At 41.0% G+C, this 19,243-nt stretch overlaps 1 protein-coding gene across 2 annotated transcripts; it reads right to left on the minus strand.

Moving 5' to 3' along the window:
• Positions 1-2,255: 2,255 nt before the first annotated feature.
• On the minus strand, positions 2,256-17,677 carry LOC133663310 (tigger transposable element-derived protein 1-like). Of its 2 annotated transcripts, XM_062067692.1 has the most exons (6): positions 15,932-17,677; positions 15,709-15,775; positions 13,383-13,522; positions 13,127-13,277; positions 12,764-13,042; positions 2,256-6,480 (listed from the first exon to the last, which is right to left on the minus strand). In XM_062067692.1, exons 1-6 carry the CDS (start codon positions 17,417-17,419, stop codon positions 6,116-6,118), a joined length of 2,490 nt encoding a protein of 829 aa, XP_061923676.1. In that variant the 5' UTR covers positions 17,420-17,677; the 3' UTR covers positions 2,256-6,115. The 2 variants fall into 2 exon arrangements, with proteins under 2 accessions (XP_061923676.1, XP_061923675.1); XM_062067691.1 differs by having other exon boundaries at positions 15,709-17,675.
• Between the last annotated feature and the right edge of the window lie 1,566 nt (positions 17,678-19,243).

The following is a 19,243-nucleotide window of genomic DNA, read 5'->3' on the forward strand; positions in this document are numbered from 1 at the left end:
CCACCACGCGGGTTTTTTTTTTTTCAAAGCTGTCATTGCTCAAAAAATAATAACAAATCAAAAATCAATGTTATGAATTATTGACTTATTCGAGGCTCCAATTGCTTCACATTTTAAAAAAAGTCCCCTTTGAAATATTTGTTGAGGAAAATATTGCATTTTGTATGTTTATGTCATAAAAAAAACACACATTTTCTTTGAGAAAAAGGGTATAAAACAAACAAAAACAAACATGAACAAATAACACAAACTTATGATAGAGGGATGTATCTAAAGTTGATCTAAATACTTAAGAATTGAAAGTTAAAAAAAAAAAAAAAGACTTACTTTTAACACTCGTATAAGTGGGGCCCTTTTGGATAGAATGTCTGTGGACTTTTTTTTAATTGTCATTGCTCAAAAATAATAATACATTAAAATCAATGAAGAGTGGATCGTGAGATCGACAGGCGGATCGGTGCGGCGTCTTCAGTAATGCGGACGCTGTATCGATCCGTTGTGGTGAAGAAGGAGCTGAGCCGGAAGGCAAAGCTCTCAATTTACCGGTCGATCTACGTTCCCATCCTCACCTATGGTCATGAGCTTTGGGTCATGACTGAAAGGACAAGATCACGGGTACAAGCGGCCGAAATGAGTTTCCTCCGCTGGGTGGCGGGGCTCTCCCTTAGAGATGAGAAGCTCTGTCATCCGGGAGGAGCTCAAAGTAAAGCCGCTGCTCCTCCACATCGAGAGGAGCCAGATGAGGTGGTTCGGGCATCTGGTCAGGATGCCACCCGAACGCCTCCCTAGGGAGGTGTTTCGGGCACATCCCACCGGTAGGAGGCCACGGGGAAGACCCAGGACACGTTGGGAAGACTATGTCTCCCGGCTGGCCTGGGAACGTCTCGGGATCCCCCGGTAGGAGCTGGACGAAGTGGCTGGGGAGAGGGAAGTCTGGGCTTCCCTGCTTAGGCTGCTGCCCCCGCGACCCGACCTCGGATAAGCGTAAGAAGATGGATGGATGGATGGATGGATGGATGGAATGATGTTATTAATTGTTGACCTATTTGAGGCTCAAATTACTTTACATCCAATATTCCCATTTGAAAATCTTATGGGGGAACATATTGCATATGTTGTGTTTTTGCCATAAAAAACAAGGTTTTGACAAAACTAGCATGAAACATAAAAACAATAACTTTATAACAACAGATAGACCTGAAGTTGATCTAGTTATAGACCTGGGGTCGGGAACCTTTTTGGCTGAGAGAGCCGTGAAAGCCAAATATTTTAAAATGTATTTCCGTGAGAGCAATATAACATTTTTTGACACTGAATACAACTAAATGCATGCATTTTTAAGTAAGACCAACATTTTTAGAGTATAATAAGTCTCTTATTCTTTTTAATACCATTGTTATTCTGAAGCTAACCAGTAATAAATAAAATACTTCTTACCATTAATGCGACTTCTTGAACAGGTGCGGTAGAAAACGCATGGATTAAAATGCATGAGAATGTTTTATATTTTGAACGTTATTTTTAACATTGTGATTACCAGCGGAATTATTCATTACTTATCGTGTTAAACAATGTCAGCTAAGCTTTATCTAAGAACCAGATGCAGTCATCAAAAGAGCCACATCTGGTTCGAGAGCCATAGGTTCCCTACCCGTTATAGACATTTCTACATTGAGTGACAAAATAAAAATTAATAAACGACGTACCATTTTGATGACGGAAACTTGTCCGAGGCCTGGGACCAAACTTGAGGGGAGCCCTACAGGTTAAACTAAATCTATTGAACTGGTTTTGAAAATGAAAAATATCAAAAAGGCCACTGCATGCTTTGATTTTTTTAGTGTGCTGTGGAAAAAGTTTGGGTCTAGACGCTCCTGTTCATATCTGGCCATCATCCTAGACCGATCGGTACACTGCCACAGCTTTCCACGGGCAAAACCACAGCATGTCTGCAGCATTTTTTTAATTTAGCTTTCACTTGACTTCCTGCTTTAAAGGTGACAGCAACCCAACAATAAAGTGTGCGGAGAAACAGGATTCATGTCAACACAAATGAACAATAGGCATTCGGTGTGTAGTAAATGAAGTGCTGGATAGAGACAAGCAGACAAGAGCAAGAAAATGCAGCTTGAGAAACACATGTTAATGGCCTGCTAATGGATAACAGGCCTCTATTCTTGGCTCAATTTGCTCAATTAAATAAAATGACGGACACGGTCACAACTTTTTTTTAACATATTTTTATTCAATCGAAACGTTAGAAATACTGTATAGTGTTTACTCGATTATCGAGGTGGTTGTTGCAAATCCCCCGTTGTAGTAATCTTTCCAAAACGTAGTGGCACTATTTTATGATTATATGCCTTAAGTCAAGCCATCTCAGAAAACACTTGGCTCTCAAAGTACCACCACAATGACCAGCATTAAAATACAGTAGCTCAATAGGCCAAAGTATTCATTAAAAACAAGCCGTTTTATTTAACAAGTATATTTAACATTCTTAGCCAGTGTGAAATTACACAGTTTAAATAGTAACGCTGCGTTTGAATATTTAGTTAAGTGATTTTTTTGGCATACTACAAGATGGAGCATGCATACCGTACCAGAGTTTGACTTGTCATTATAAGCCCTCCACACAGCTTTCACACGTACTTATTAACACTTCGCTCTTAAAGAACAACATACACTCTAAAACCGATGACATTTAAACTAAAAATGGCAAGGGTCTTTTATGCAAAACCTACTTTTCTTACCTGTTCACTTGTTTTTGTGTAATTGGGATCCTCATAACTCCCCCAAATTTTAACCCAAACTACGATTTTTGTGATACACTTTTGCCTCCTTCCAAAGAAGTTGTAGTCAATATGTTCCTTCTTTTTCTCTGTCCTCTTTTTGTGGGGCTCATCCTTAAAAAATCCTTAGCTGGTGCCACTTATAATACAGGGTAGCATATAGTTTCAATTTATATCGGTCAGTAAACCCAATAAGGAAGCTCTAAAAACTACAACATGGCTGACGCGGAAGAGACTCAGTCGAAAGAGGCTTAGCCTTGGGGAGGGCCTTGGAGGAACGACCGCCTACAAAACGGCGCATTCTGAAGAGACAAACAGAAAGCAGATTGAAGATGGTTTTCAAACAACAATCCATGCAAAATTTTGACCAAAGCACCACATTACATTATGTAGACCAGTGTTTTAAATGTAGAAAAAATCCCAATACGAACCCTTTAAATGGGAGCTCAAATCTCAAAGTACTACTTTTAAAATGCGGGATTCATTGAGATCGCACTAAGTGAACCACAAAGACACTGACAGTGTTACACACACAACAAAAAGCCATTTTCCATTGCAGAAATCATCTCAGAACTTCCCCACTTACCCGGGTAAATAAAGTTCCCCCTGTGCTTCCACCAAAAACTACCCAGGTTGATTTAGTTCTTTAGGAACTTTTCGGAGTTACTTTTGGCGAGGTGGGACTTTTCCAAGCGACCAGGAACTTTTTCGGGGGCGGGCTGCGCTGTCGAGCGCTGTCAAGCACTGATTGGTTGAACACAGTTGTGGGTGTTCCTAAAACTTATGTTATTTCTTGCGTATTTCTATTACAACAAACTTGACAATGGAGAGAAAGAAGAACAAAAAGAGCTTTCGACATGCAGGAACTTTTGTGGGGCATCTGAGTGCTGAAGAACGCTGGTCAGTGGAACTATTTTTGGAGTGTTTTTACTCAGCCGTAGTCTTTAAACTATATGCAGTTCAATGGTGTTTATTTTTTACAAACTTCATTTTGCCACGTGAAGCTACCAGAAGTGGCCGGACTCTATTAAAGGTATTTACGGAGGAGTATGAAGCTGGACTCGAAATGGCGACCTAAGCCATACTTGCCAACCTTGAGACCTCCGAATTCAGGAGATTGGGGGTGGGGGGGTTGAGGTGCAGGCAGCAAACCCCTTTCCCTTCGAGCTGTGCTGGATGAAATGAAATTCTTTTTTCCAATCATTTTAGAACTTGCAAGCGTATTTCTTCTTCTTACTCGTCGTCGCCATGTCTCTTCTTCATTCTTCTGCTTCGTCTCCTTCTTGTTGTGTGTGCAGTTGTGCACTGAGCTCCAAAAGCTGTAGATGTTATTGTAGCGTCCCGGAAGGGTTAGTGAAGCAAGGGATTCTGGGTATTTGTTCTGTTGTGTTTATCTTGTGTTACGGTGCGGATGTTCTTCCGAAATGTGTTTGTCATTCTTGTTTGGTGTGGGTTCACAGTGTGGCGCATATTAGTAACAGTGATAAAGTTGTTTATACGGCTATCCTCAGTGTGACATGTATGGCTGTTGACCAAGTATGCCTTGCGTTATCATTAAACCAGTTAAAAGATCATACAACGTGTCAGCATTTCTTGACATCTTCGAGTAAAGACTATTGTTAAATCCTTCCAACCCTACATTATTATGTGACTGGGCCGATACGCTGTTAAATGGAGGAAACAGCATGCGGCTGTTAAGGGGTGAAGGTTTCAGGTGAGAGAGGACGTTAAAGGCCTACTGAAACCCACTACTACCGACCACGCAGTCTGATAAGTTTATATATCAATGATGAAATCTTAACATTGCAACACATGCCAATACGGCCGGGTTAGATTAGTAAAATGCAATTTTAAATTTCCCGCAAAATATTCTGCTGAAAACGTCTCGGTATGACGACGTTTGCGCGTGACGTCACGGATTGTGCGGACATATTGGGACACCATTGTGGCCAGCTATTAAGTCGTCTGTTTTCATCGCAAAATTCCACAGTATTCTGGACATCTGTGTTGGAGAATCTTTTGCAATTTGTTTAATGAACAATGAAGACAGCAAAGAAGAAAGTTGTAGATGGGATCGGTGTATTAGCGGCTGGCTGCAGCAACACAACCAGGAGGACTTTGAGTTGGATAGCAGACGCGCTACCGTGAGTACGCAGCTTTGGCTTCCAAACATTTGATCGATTGCCCGTACGTGCGTGCCGCTATGTGCATGTCACGTACGTAACTTTGGGGAAATATATGTGCTGTATGAATTTTACGGAGGTGAACGGTACTTTAGGCTGTGGGATTGAGTGTGTTGTGCGGGTGTTTGATTTGTATTGGTGGGTTATATGAACGGGAGGGGGGAGGTGTTTGTTATGCGGATTAATTTGTGGCATATTGAATATAAGCCTGGTTGTGTTGTGGCTAATAGAGTATATATATATCTTGTGTTTATTTACTGTTTTAGTCATTACCAGCTGAATATCAGGTCCCACCCGCCTCTCACAGCATCTTCCCTATCTGAATCGCTTCCACTGCCCTCTAATCCTTCACTCTCACTTTCCTCATCCACAAATCTTTCATCCTCGCTCAAATTAATGGGGTAATCGTCGCTTTCTCGGTCCGAATCGCTCTCGCTGCTGGTGGCCATGATTGTAAACAATGTGCAGATGTGAGGAGCTCCACAACCTGTGACGTCACGCTACTTCCGGTACAGGCAAGGCTTTTTTATCAGCGACCAAAAGTTGCGAACTTTATCGTCGATGTTCTCTACTAAATCCTTTCAGCAAAAATATGGCAATATCGCAAAATGATCAAGTATGACACATAAAATGGACCTGCTATCCCCGTTTAAATAAGAACATTTCATTCCAGTAGGCCTTTAAAGGCAGTGTCTTTAAGGCACGCCCCCAATATTGTTGTCCGGGTGGAAATCGGGAGAAATTCGGGAGAATGGTTAGCCCGGGAGATTTTTGGGAGGGGCACTGAAATTCAGGAGTCTCCCGGGAAAATTGGGAGGGTTGGCAAGTATGATGTAAACCCGAGTGATGTTAGACAGTCAAAATGAAGCGGGAAAGGGGTAGGATTAAATAAGCTCTGCTTCTTCCTACTCCTTTTTGAATATGTTGAAATGAGAAACTGAAAACTCCGACTCAACATTTTCTAACTAGTGTGTCTCCTCATGTGTGCTAAAGTGTTCTTCGGTTTGTTGCAGATTGAACACAAGTATTTTTTTAATTCAGTGTATGTAGTTTCTTTCTGTGTGAAATTTTCACCACAAACCGAGCATATTAACTGTTTCTGTGCAGTATGTTCTTACAAATTTTGTTATTACGCAAAACCTATATTACACACTGAACAGGAAAAAGGTTTCTCTCTAGTGTGTATTGTGTGTTGTTAGTTTCACATGACATATCAGCTTTAGAGTCTTCATCGTCGGTGTCAGGAAAGTGTGACATTGTGTCGTCATCTGATATCGGGGCTAAAAGATTGTCTAAATGTGATCCTCCACTTTCTTCTTGATCATCCTCACTCTTCACAAAGGCATCAATCACTGGGAACACTTCGAACACTTCAAAACGCTCTCCCTTCGGAACGATGAAGTGTTCCTCCTCTTCCTTTTTAATATGTGGGGGCTGTGGCTCCTCTTGCTTCTGTCTGGGGCTCCACTCCTGTGGCTGATGGGAAAGATGTTCCTCAATGACGTCTGCGGGTCACAAGAAGACAAACATGCTTTAGAAACAGACACATTATCCTGCACCAGCACCTTTAAAATTAGCTTTTTATAAAAGGCATGTGAACACCTTAATTCAATGTTTGACATTTTAAGGTGTTGGATTAACACACAGACTATACCAGTGTCTAGTTTGAGGGATAGCCGGGATATTTCATTTAATTGTTTTGAGGCACCATATTTTTCTGCAGTTAACTGTGCTAACTTTCTCAGAAGCTGCCACAAAAACATGACTTTATTTCCCCACTCCTTATCACCCAATGTTAATCCTGTGTGTAACTGCACAAAGACCACAGCATGCCTTTCACAGCTTGTAAAAAAACCCATACGCAGAAGACAACCTGCTATGTCCTTTAACTTGGACACACCCTTCTATACATTGGCCACTCTAAACCAGTCATTTTAGGAGACATCTCACCCCTCTAAGAACCGCTCCGTTTTACACATGACATACTTTCTTGGCAGAAGAAACAGTAAATATTGTTCCAGCTTCCTCAGAGTCATATCACTTTATATACGTTTATCTTTTTCAATCTTAATTTGTAAAAGTTTATGTTGACATTGCTTCACTTCCGGTTTATGTGACATACCTTCACGCAGGTTCACTTCCTTTTATAGATACCTCTGTCTCATATTCGTCTGTGTATTGCTAGGTTGCATATGACGTGACGTCCATTTTTCTTCTTCACGATGGTCAAGCAGCTTGAGCGAAGTATTAAATAAAACAAGTGAGAGTGAGTGTAAAGTTTGAGCAAATAATGCCGTATTGCTTTTTCTGTTCTTGGGTGTTCCAAATCCAATCGTTTAAATAGAGCGATAAGAAAAAGTTGTTGATAATGGTAATAAAGTCAGGGAAAAAACCAAAGTGCCTCAAATGAAACGGCTCTTAAAAATATCACTTTCAATGTTTAGTGGAATACAATCGGATGACCATGCTTGTGTCTGCAGCGATCTCTTTGTAAAACGTTTTAACATTTGATTTCTTTGAGAAACTTTCTGTGATTGCGTTTGATAGCAGAATTAAAAGTAAGAAAAGGACAATAGATCGCAAGTGTTTGTGTTCTTTTGTGGTTGCTATGCCTAAATATAATTACGAAGACCTGCCTGTGCAAATAAACTAATGTCATGTTAAGTCCTATAAATAAATATTGTGATTGTTGGTCCAATCCACCGTATTTTCACTGTCCATTTTAATAACAGAAACTAAAAACTTAGTCGTCGTTGTCCAGAAAAGCCAAGTGCTTTATTCGACACAGATGACCACATAATAGCATCTTTGGTGATATTTATTAGCATGAAGACAACATCCCTAATAGTATTAATAAACTAGATGAATAAGTCTCTCGTAGGCTCATCAGCATATACTGAATCTCACGGATTAATGCTTCATTTGTGGACCCCTCTAGATGTAAAAACATGATGTGCATCCAATCTTTTCTCCTCTAAATACGCGCTCGTTCAACAGCTGGGCTGTGACTGACATCACATCCGGCTCACTCAATGAATACTGGTGGTGGTCAAGCTAGCTCTGTTTTCAATGGATACTTGGCGCCATTTAGTCTTTCTCGAAAGAAAAAAAAAGCCCTATATTTGTGTTGTTTTCGGCTGAACAAACCGTTCAAATCCCGCAAAGGATAAACGTTTCTTCAGAGTTCCCTGAGAGGTTATCAAAAAGGGCGGAAAAGTGCAAGATTTGTGGAAACATTGACGCAAAAAAGCATGCAGCTGACACTCCAGTCCAAAGCAGCAGAGTCGAAGTTTGCATTTGCATTGATCAATTAGTTAAAAGGTATGTTTGATATGCTTTTAACGTTTATTATATCCCATTAAAGTATTATCTTGATATTATTTGTATTTCTTAAACACGTGTTTGTTACAAGTGTTTTGAAAATCACCAATTCAGCGTGTCTAAATAAAACAAAGCAAAACCTAAAAGAGTTAAGCTTTTACCAAAGGCAACAATCATAACTGAAGCTTTCAGCACTTACACAATGTTGACGTCTATAGTTATATTTTGATAAAGACAAGGAAAAACATGCTACTCGTTAACGGCAGGTGCAATAGCAACAAACTTGGCATCTTAGACGCGAAGTAAATCAGGAAATACATCCTTACCCGAGCAAAAACAATGCATATTTATCCTGTAGAGCAGGGGTCTCAAACATACGGCCCGCGGGCCAATTGCGGCCCGTGAGACGTTATTGTGCGGCCCCCACCTTAATATGACAGTTTAATGTTAGTGCGGCCCGCAAGTTTTAAATGAATGGCGCTGTGTGCGGAGATGAAGGAATCTACCTGTGTGGTATAAGGCTCGCGACAATATCGAGGGCGTGCCGCGATGGCACTGCCTTTAGTGTCCTCTAGATACTGTCACCGTATCATCTTTTTCTCCACACTAACAGCGTGCCGGCCCAGACACATGTTGTATGAGGCTTCTGCAGACACACTTAAGTTGTTGCAAGACATACTTGAGGAACAGCCATTATTGTCACACTGAGGGTGGTCATATTTTATTTTATTTATTTTTAACTCCGTTACAAATATGCGCCACACTGTGAACCCACACCAAACAAGAATGACAAACACATTTCGGGAGAACATCCGCACCTAAACACAACATAACTCTTCCGGGCTACAAAAACACCCCCGCTACCCCTAACCCCGCCCACCTCAACCCACCCCGCCCCATCTCCCGAATTCGGAGGTCTCAAGTTTGGCAAGTATGCATTGACGTCACTTGTGTGATGCAAGCAGAGAAACATTTTGCTGCTTTTCCACGACACCCGCACACGCTCTTCCTCCCTCCCTCCCTCGCTCGCCCGCCTGCTCGCTCCCGCCCCCGGCGCCGCTGTAAACAGTCCGGGCGGGGAAGACGAGCGGACCGGTAGCTTCAATCAATCCAAAGCACTCCGCCGAAGGAGCGAGCGACAATACAAAGGTGTTGTGCAGTGGACCCCAGCACTGATACTCCGACAGAGTCGCTGGGCGAATCAGACGTGTAACACGTTAGTGGTGATGTTAGCCCGTTCGGGTCTAATTGTGCTACCGTAACTGTAAGCTCCACGGAGATGCCCCCCCCCCCTCCCGTTGGCTCCAGACAGAGACGATTTTTGACGCAATATTTCTTTGTTGAGCACAGGGGCACCCCGACGTGTCTTATTTCATTTCATTTCATTTTTATTTATCTCCTTCATTGATGTGCAACTTTGATCGATAGACAATTATACCTCAATTATTCAATTATACATTTACACACCAATGCCTGAGAAGGCGCAGGATGAAGAAAAATCTTATATTTTTCTGCCCCTTTCAACATAATACTTAGTCTTACTTAATGATATCATATAAACCAACAATTACATCCATATATAACGAAAACAAACAAAAAAAACACAACAAGTGCAAAACTTCATGAAGTACAAACCAAACAAAAAAACAAAATAAGTAATATACACCTCACGGGATGATACAAAACAAATACAAAACCAGGCAAAAAATAAGTAAAATAATAAATATAAAGCAAAATGTAAACACTTATGGCTGTCCATATGATCTTATTGTTCTGTCTTTATATATTTTTTCAATTGGAATACACTACCGTTCAAAAGTTTGGGTCACATTGAAATGTCCTTATTTTTTAAGGAAAAGCACTGTACTTTTCAATGAAGATAACTTTAAACTAGTCTTAACTTTAAAGAAATACACTCTATACATTGCTAATGTGGTAAATGACTATTTTAGCTGCAAATGTCTGGTTTTTGGTGCAATATCTACATAGGTGTATAGAGGCCCATTTCCAGCAACTATCACTCCAGTGTTCTAATGGTACAATGCGTTTGCTCATTGGCTCAGAAGGCTAATTGATTATTACAAAACCCTTGTGCAATCATGTTCACACATCTGAAAATAGTTTAGCTTGTTACAGAAGCTACAAAACTGGCCTTCCTTTGAGCAGATTGAGTTTCTGGAGCATCACATTTGTGGGGTCACTTAAACGCTCAAAATGGCCAGAAAAAGAGAACTTTCATCTGAAACTCGACAGTCTATTCTTGTTCTTAGAAATGAAGGCTATTCCACAAAATTGGTTGGGTGACCCCAAACTTTTGAACGGTAGTGTATATTTTTACAATCTTTTATCTCATTGTAAAGAGAATTCCATAGTTTAACCCCCACCACTGATATACACATTTGTTTTAAAGTTGACCTTGAATACTGATGTTGGAAATGACATTTTCTTCTATGCTCTTCATTCTCAGAAGTGATGACACACATTTTTTGTAAATTTGCTGGTAATGTTTTACTTTTAGCCTTAAACATGACACATAATGTCTGTAACTTTACTAGCTCCTGTAATTTCAATAAACCCGAATTAATAAATAATATGTTAGTGTGTTCTAAGTAATCTACTTTATGAATAATCCTTATAGCTCTTTTCTGTAGATGATTCAGAGAAAGTTGCGGTGCACAAGCAATACAATTTGAAACGTCATTATACAACTAGACATGCTGAGGAGTATGCAAAATACCAGGGAGATGAGGGAGTGAACCGGGTTGCAAATTTTAAAACCAGTCTACTGAGGCAACGAGATTTTGTCAAGAAAGCAAGCGAAAAGAGCGATGCATCAGTCAAAGCTAGCTACATGGTGAGTGAGATGGTTGCTAGGGTGGGAAAGCCATTCAAAGAAGGTGAATTCATTAAAAAGTGCATGTTAGATCTTTTTTAAGAAATCTTTTCTTGCGGCCCAGCCTCACCCAGTTTCTGCATCCAGTGGCCCCCAGGTAAATTGAGTTTGAGACCCCTGCTGTAGAGTCTTAATACCAATTTCCTTGACGCAGCCACACACAAAGAAGTTGTAGACCTCCGTGCTTTTTTCCGTCTGTTTTGTCGTGAAAAATAACGTCTGGAGCACAATCGTTCAATATGTCTGGGAACGCGTCCAACGTAATCCTAATATCAATCTTTTTTTGATCACATATATGGATGTATTCCACTGCATAGTTAGATTTTTTACTCATATCTGCTTTTTGCAGAAATATTTAAGCCTCTTTTTAGATAGTTTGTGTGCTGCTTGCTGTACAACAGCCATAATTACCTTGGTCGACCACCACTGGTTTTCACTTCCGGGAAGAAGTCCCGTGTCGGAATACCAGCTATTATAGAATTTAATAAAAGGGAGTCAATCCTCTTGTCAGTCATATCCAATCTTTGTCACTGTGGGTGGAGGCGGGACTACTAGCTTACAACCGGTCTTGCAGTCTTGCCTTGCTAGTGAGAAGCTCAGCGTAGTAACTAATATTAGGAAGAAAAAACATGATTGCAAAGTCAAATGTCTCCTTGTGGGAATGTTTTGGCTTCAAACCGAATGAACAAGATTAGCCTATCATCACGGACGAACGAGCCATTAAGCCATTTTATTTTAATTGTTTACTTAACCCTTGTGTAATGTTCATATTGTTGTAACTCAGCCAGCGTTTGTGGGTCTGATGAACCCGTTGCATTTTGTGGCTTTTAACAAGTGCCCCTGGCTGCAGCCCGCAGATCGAGGAGGGGCTTATTTTCCCTAAATGTGGGCTGGTCTAAACGTTTAACCCATGGGTTCACCCCCGCGGGCTCCATCTGGTGGCGGAGATCCGGCAGCACATTGTCAAACGTCAATAAAGCACAGCACAATGACTTAATATGGAAAAAGGTTAATGTATTTGATAAACTTAGACATTCCTACTTTTAACTTGTCAAATGTATTTTTTTACCATTAAAATTTTTTTAAAAAAAAAAATATATATAAACCATAGCATTTCCATAAGAGTATAGACACATATTATTTTGTACACTCAATTATATTAGCTAAGTCAAATAAACCAAAGACAGAAGACTTTGCATCATTGATTTTATTTTTCACCCCAGGCTAAAAATGTTTGATCTGTAAAGAAAAAAAAATATGTTTTAGCCTAGCCAAATACATTCCTTAAGCTTCCATAAATGTTTAACAATGGCAAGTATCAAAGTATTTTTCTGGCCCATAACAAGCAACCCTCTTCCCTGTTTCCAGTTCTGTTAATTTTCCACTGTCTAGGCCACAAAAAGATTTTTCAACTGCAAACACACCATGTGTAGCATCGATACACTGACAGGCCAAAAATCTGTCCTTCGTTATCGTCCCAAGGAGGTTGCTGTGTTTTCTCCTGCAGTGTGTTTTGAAGTTTCTTTTGTTTAAAATCTACTTACAATGAGGACAACAGAATTTATTTTGCTTACTTGATGCTTTAGTGGCTGTGGAACATTCTGCAGGAGCCAATGGGTGCCGAGTGGGGGCCACAGGGAGCTGAGCGGGGGCCACAGGGAGCTGAGTGGGGGCCACAGGGAGCTGAGCGGGGGCCACAGGGAGCTGTGCAGGGGCTGCAGCTTGCATCTCCTCCTGGTGTATTTGTAGGTGCCTTACCAATTGCAATCGATTTCTTAGTGTTGCTGCACAATAGCAACAATGAAAATGTGTTGCCGTCCGACAACTTAATCCACACTTGATTATTGTGAACTCTGTAAGAGAGGAATTAAGGGAGTAAGATTAATACTTGTGAAAAAATAAAATGAATTCATTTGTGTAATATTTTAGATAAGCACCTTTGTGTTTCACTGACGAATGGCCTTTTACATGGTTGTCAACCTTATATTTTTCACCCACGTATTTACAGTAGGGACAGTGGAGCAGTTCACTGTTGGGGATGTTATTAATGTTTGGTGTATCACCATCCAAAAGTATACTAATGTGTCTCTATAGATCAGAGAGGAAAAGAATAAACATTAAAAGGCACAGCATCACTTAAACCCCTGCTAAAACATAACTTTTATCATCTGAAATTGACACCGAAATTTTTACCTTTTTTACCACATTGACGTCATCAGGGATGGCCTCAGGAAGAGGAAGTAAATCAGCCTGAGCTTGACCATGGAGAGCATGAGAGGCCTCCAGCCCAGGATGTGGGGCTCCATGTAGCGGGGGGTACCGCAGTGGGACACCTGTCACACACACACACACACACACACACACACACACACACACACACACACACACACACACACACACACACACACACACGCACACGCATATGTAAGAAGGCAACACAAGGTCAATCAAAGTAGCTGTGGCTAACAAATGGACACAAAGAATGAATAAATGAATGTATTTCATTACATTTATTTTGATCATTGTCAACGCAGAATTCCAACATCAAAATGTAATGCACTATGCAAAAAGTAAGGCCATGCATTAAATGGTGATATTCAAATCGTGTTATTATGCCTTATCATACTCTAATTCAAGTGAATGATTTATTGATTACCTTCTTTATTTCTCTCAGACATACTCTAGGGTAGAAATACACACAAATATAGCTCATTAGTTACTGTTTTTATAAACCAGAATATGAAATATAATTTTTTTTTAAGCATTGCAGTGAACCTACCTGACCAGAGAAAATCAGGACACAGAAAGTCAGTCAGACAGTCAGTCAGGAGTTCTTAAAAGAACGGTTGGTTTTGTAATGTGTGTGTTATGTGGTGCAACGTCGTGGTGCAGTGTGCGTGTGCGAGCTGTGGTAGGATGTAGACAAAATATATTGGCAAATCTGGAGGGGAAAAGCGAAATTTAAATCAGATTTCAATGTTTCACGAAACATATTCTACCAATGTGGTTTAGAGAATATTACCATGATAAGCCCAAAATATTGAGTTGATTTAATAAGACCGGAAACCATAGAAACGCCGGTAAACAAACCCAGAGAAGCCCATCCCTATGAGTGCTCCCCGCGCTATGGTCATCCGGAGGCGCACATAGCTTTTGGGCGTGATATTATATATATAATCATATTATATTATATACTATTGTATATAAAGCTCCGGGAGTCGCAAACGGCAACAATCACTTTTTCCTCCATGCTGCAGTTCACCCCGGACTGCACTACACTGAGTTTGACGGTTGAATGCTGATTGGCTGTTACCTGCATGAATATTTTAATGATCGACTTGTTTGTCTATCCATACATTAGTTTATAATGTACAATATCGAAATTGGTCTTTATTCGTTTCGAAACCGGGTTGCTTTCGCGGTTCAAGGTAGTCAGAGAGCGGCAACTTACCTCAAGGCAGAAAAGCGCGCAGTAGTATGGACTCAGACGGAAATACGTTCTCCCGCATTCTGCTTAAACGTTTAGACCAGCCCACATTTAGGGAAAATTTAAGCCCCTCCTCGATCTGCAGGCTGCAGTCAGGGGTTACTCGCTTTTAATGCCTCACAATCAAACACTTTTATGTTAAAATACTGAACAGATGTTTACCTTATCCCAATAAACATCTGTTCAGTATTTTAACATCAAAATTTGATTGTGAGGCATTAAAAGCCACAAAATGCAACGGGTCCATCAGACCCACAAACACTGGCTGAGTAACAACAATATGAACGTTGCACGGAAAATTTCTCTGCTAGTTTCTGCATCCCACAGGGATTAATCTTTTGTGTTTCTGCACCTGCGGTTCCCACACAAGGTTGCAACATTGTTTGTCAACACTGTCTGCTCTCATTTTCTCGCACATTTGACCCTCTGATATTCTGTGTACCTACACTCTGTCCTCCTCCTGTCTAGGCCTGCTGTGTGTGTGTGGGGGGGTGCGGGTGCGTGTGGTACACAGAACATCAATATCCATACTTCTATTAGACCAGGGTCCAGTGGACCCGGACACTTATATGTAATAGAAATGTGTAGGGGGGGGGGGGGTGTATGGTGTGTGGTCATTTAATATGTATTCTGATATATGTTCTTCACAGAAAATGAGCCAAAGTCAGTGAGTCTCAGTTTTAAAAATTAATTAATTGTATCATTTTTCTTTTAATAAAAAATGAAAACGGGTCCCACAGACCCGAACACCACACAAGGGTTAAAATAATTAAAAGTTATTGACTCTCCAATACAGTGGTAACAAATATGGCAAACCCTGTGAAAACGTTATAAAGAGGATGAGAAGGTGATCGATAATCAATTGCTTTGTGTAAGATCAGTTACAGCCCGCAGTAACCACACCAAAAGAACAACTGTTGGCTGTACCCACGACAAAATGAATGTCACGCTCAGCTCCACAACCAGCCGCTCCCTCTCTTAGCTTACTTGATTCTCTCCCAACCTTTTAACAAAACTTATTTGGGTACTCACCGGTAAATGACCTCTTCTGACGTGCGATCAACGTAGTCACTGGAAGTTGTTGCTGCTTCTTCTTCATCTGGGCAAGAAGGTTTTTATAAACAGTCATGCCACCCTCGATTGTATTTGAAAACTGCAACGAACGAAGCATGTGGGGGTCCCATTCTTGTGCCATTTGCTGTACTTCTTTGGCCATTCTGACCATGGCTGCGAGGCGATCCAGTGTCAGACCAACCTCCGCGTCCTCCTCAACGCCCAATTGCTCTTGCTCCTCTTCCTCCCTTGCAGACGTCATCAATTCCTTCAGGTCTTCATCTGACAAAGGTTGTGAGTGGGTGTCGATCAGCTCATTTACGTCAACAGAAGTCATGTCATTGAAGCCCTCTCCTCGCAGCATTTTTGCCAGCTTCACAACCTTGTCCACTGCATAGCGATGGACTTCATCAGGAGACAATCCCTTGTCGTGCGCCACTTCCGGCCACATCTTTTTCCAGCACACATTTAATGTTTCACTCTTGATCTCACTTACAGCTCTCTGTATATTTAGGAGACACGACGCAATGGTGTAGTCCCGCCAGTACGCCTTTAGTGTGAAGTTCTTGTCAGAGTCCTTTGCATCGACAAGGTTTTGCAGGATACTTTGTGTGTAAAGAGCTTTAAATGCACGAATAACACCTTGGTCCATGGGCTGAATTTGCAACGTGGTGTTTGGGGGCAAGAACTCAATGTGCACGCCATCAAACGACAAATCGACAGTGTAGCCTTCAGCATTATCCAAGAGCAAAAGTACTTTAAATTCGAGTCCTTTCTCTGCCAGATATAGTCTGACTTCCGGGATAAAACACTGGTGGAACCAATTTGAGATGAGGGAGTTTGTCATCCTGGCCTTTGGATTATGCATCCAGTACACAGGCAACACATTTTTATTCTTATTTTTCAGGGCCTTTGGGTTTTCGGATTTATAAATAATCCCTGGCTTTATCATAAAGCCAGCAGCATTCCCACACATAACTAAAGTCAAGCGATCTTTTTTAGCCTTAAATCCAGGGGCGTTGGCTTCCTCCTTCATAATAAAAGTGCGAGACGGCATTCGCTTCCAAAATAAACCAGTCTCGGCCATGTTGAAAACTTGTTCGGGCTGGTAGCTTTGTTCTCGGATTAGAGTTTTAAACGTGTAGTGGACAAATTCATCAATTGCGGCATAATCCACCGAGGCATCTTCTCTATGCAGAGAAACGCCTTTAAAGCGTCTCTGGAACTTGTCGAACCAGCCCTTGCTGGCAATAAATGAAGTCGATGTACCTTCGTCGGCATCGTCAGCCTTGTCACCGTCATCATTTTTAACAAAATCTTCATATATATTCTTCGCCTTCGCGCGGATGATGTTGGCGTCCAGCAGGATGTTATTATTCTTGCATTCGCTGATCCACACAGCCAGTACAGACTCCATCTTCACAATGGTCTTATTTCGCGGAGTCATCACCCTCTTCGCATTCCTATAAAGAGTAATGGCTGCCGTCGCCCTTATATTTGTTTCCTCCTTCTTTATGCAGCGAACTGTCGACTCGTTGATTCCGTAATGGCGGCCTACACTCGTGTAGCTTTTACCTAACTTCAGCATGTCGAGGAGTTCCACCTTTTCATTAATGGTCAGAGTTTTCCTTCGGCGCTTCGGTTCGCTGGGGAAAGCATTCGAAGCCACCGACCGTTTGGATGCCATCATGTTTAGAAATGTAGTCCACAAAAAGCACAACACCGCTGAGCATCAACAAGAAAGCAAGATGGCGATGAACAAAGGCCCGCCATCAGCCACACAGTCTTCTTCGACTTTTTTTCCCCAGCAGACTAGACGAATGTCAGGCATGCTGCTGCTCCCTTCAGGTTCTTAGCGGAGTTTCTTCATTGCCTCAGATTTCACGTTATAAATAGGAACATGCATTTTTAGAAAAAATGGATAGGCTCCAGCGCCCCCCGCAACCCCGAAGGGAATAAGCGGTAGGAAAATGGATGGATGGATGGATGATTTGCCTGAGCGGCTAGGAGACACCGAGAGACAATTGATTAGAAAGGACAGATTTAAAAATAATAATAATAATAATAATAAGACATGTCCGATAATATCGGCAGATAAATGCTTTAAAATGTGATGTCGGAAATTATCTGTATCGGTTTCAAAAGGTACAATTAATGACTTTTTAAAACGCCGTTGTACGGAGCAGTACATATCCGGTAAAACACGGATACAAACCCAGTCAGCAGCCTCTCCTCTCTCCTCTCTCCTCTCTCCCACACACAACACAGGAGTTGACCACTGCAGCATGAGAGGTTTACTGGTGACCAGTGTTGGGTTAATTACTGAAAACCAGTAACTAGTTATAGTTACTAGTTACTTCATTTCAAAAGTAACTGAGTTACTAACTCAGTTACTTACACCAAAAATAATGGGTTACTTTGAAAAGTAACTTATTTAGTTACTTATTTTTTTCTTCTTTTTTTAAAAGCTCCCATTAATGTCCTTTAGCCTTCATTTCAGTACTGTTATTGCACTGGAGAATAACACAACGTGTTGATCAACTTGACATGCATTTGCATCACTGAACTCTGCTAAGCAATGTGGTCTACATACAACACACAAAGACAAAGATATGTTTCAAAGGGCCAATTTGTTTCTGGCCAGAACAAATTGACAAAACTATTTTAAATAGCTGCAACATAACATACATAAGTAACAAACAGCATAATAACAACATAGCTGTAAAGCAAGAAAGGAACACACTACATACACAAAGCCTAACCAGGCATTTTTTCCTCAAAGAATTCCGACACAAAATCATGTCTGAAGCTCAGAACACTCTACACATTTCCCCAGTTTTTGTTTAGAGATAAGGAAAGATTGGCCTGGCCCACTAGCATCCCTCTTTATGTTTGTGAACTTTATAGTGTATACATTTAGAGTGATGTGATAGTCAAACACTCTAGAAGTCTAGGATGAAAGAGTATATAAGAGAATTGACAGCAACGTTCCCTCTAAGATGCGTGCCTGTGCAATTGCGCACTGCTCAAGCGTCCTCTGCGTACGGCAAATCTATGCCACGCACAAAATAAAATAAAAAAATAAGCGCATAACAATTTTCGACACAACACGGACACGACAGAGAAAACAGTTTTCGTCATCATTGTTCAAATATTGTAACGTCTGTCGAGACGCTTTGAGGACATGAATTCCATCCATCACTTTACTGAGCAAAACTCTTTATTGTCGGCCATAAACACATCACCAAAACATTAGTAAAAAAAATGATATCTAGCAAAAGTGGTCATTTTCTGCAGTACAAACCAGACCAAAAGCAACTTTGTTAGATCAACAGCAGCCGCTCGCTCTTTCTCACTTGCGCCAACACATGCACATATGGCACTTAGCCAGTGATGCGTTTACAGCCACACAAAAAGTTGGACAACTCCAACACCACACATAAAGTGTCATTCCGGGTCCTTACACTATGATTTACCAATCAAATGTGTGCTTATTCTAGTGTCATTTATTAGG

The sequence above is a fragment of the Entelurus aequoreus genome, linkage group LG13 (assembly GCF_033978785.1).
Source record: "Entelurus aequoreus isolate RoL-2023_Sb linkage group LG13, RoL_Eaeq_v1.1, whole genome shotgun sequence".
Classification (NCBI taxonomy): Eukaryota; Metazoa; Chordata; class Actinopteri; order Syngnathiformes; family Syngnathidae; genus Entelurus; species Entelurus aequoreus.

Coding starts and splice junctions, on each gene's coding strand:
- LOC133663310 (XM_062067691.1), bottom strand. CDS start 17,419: ATGATGGCATCCAAACGGTCGGTGGCTTCGAATGCTTTCCCCAGCGAA. Junction 13,278..13,382: donor ACGTCAATGTGGTAAAAAAG/GTAAAAATTTCG, acceptor TCTGATCTATAG/AGACACATTAGTATACTTTT. Junction 6,481..12,763: donor CACAGCCACTAAAGCATCAA/GTAAGCAAAATA, acceptor TGTGACCCGCAG/ACGTCATTGAGGAACATCTT.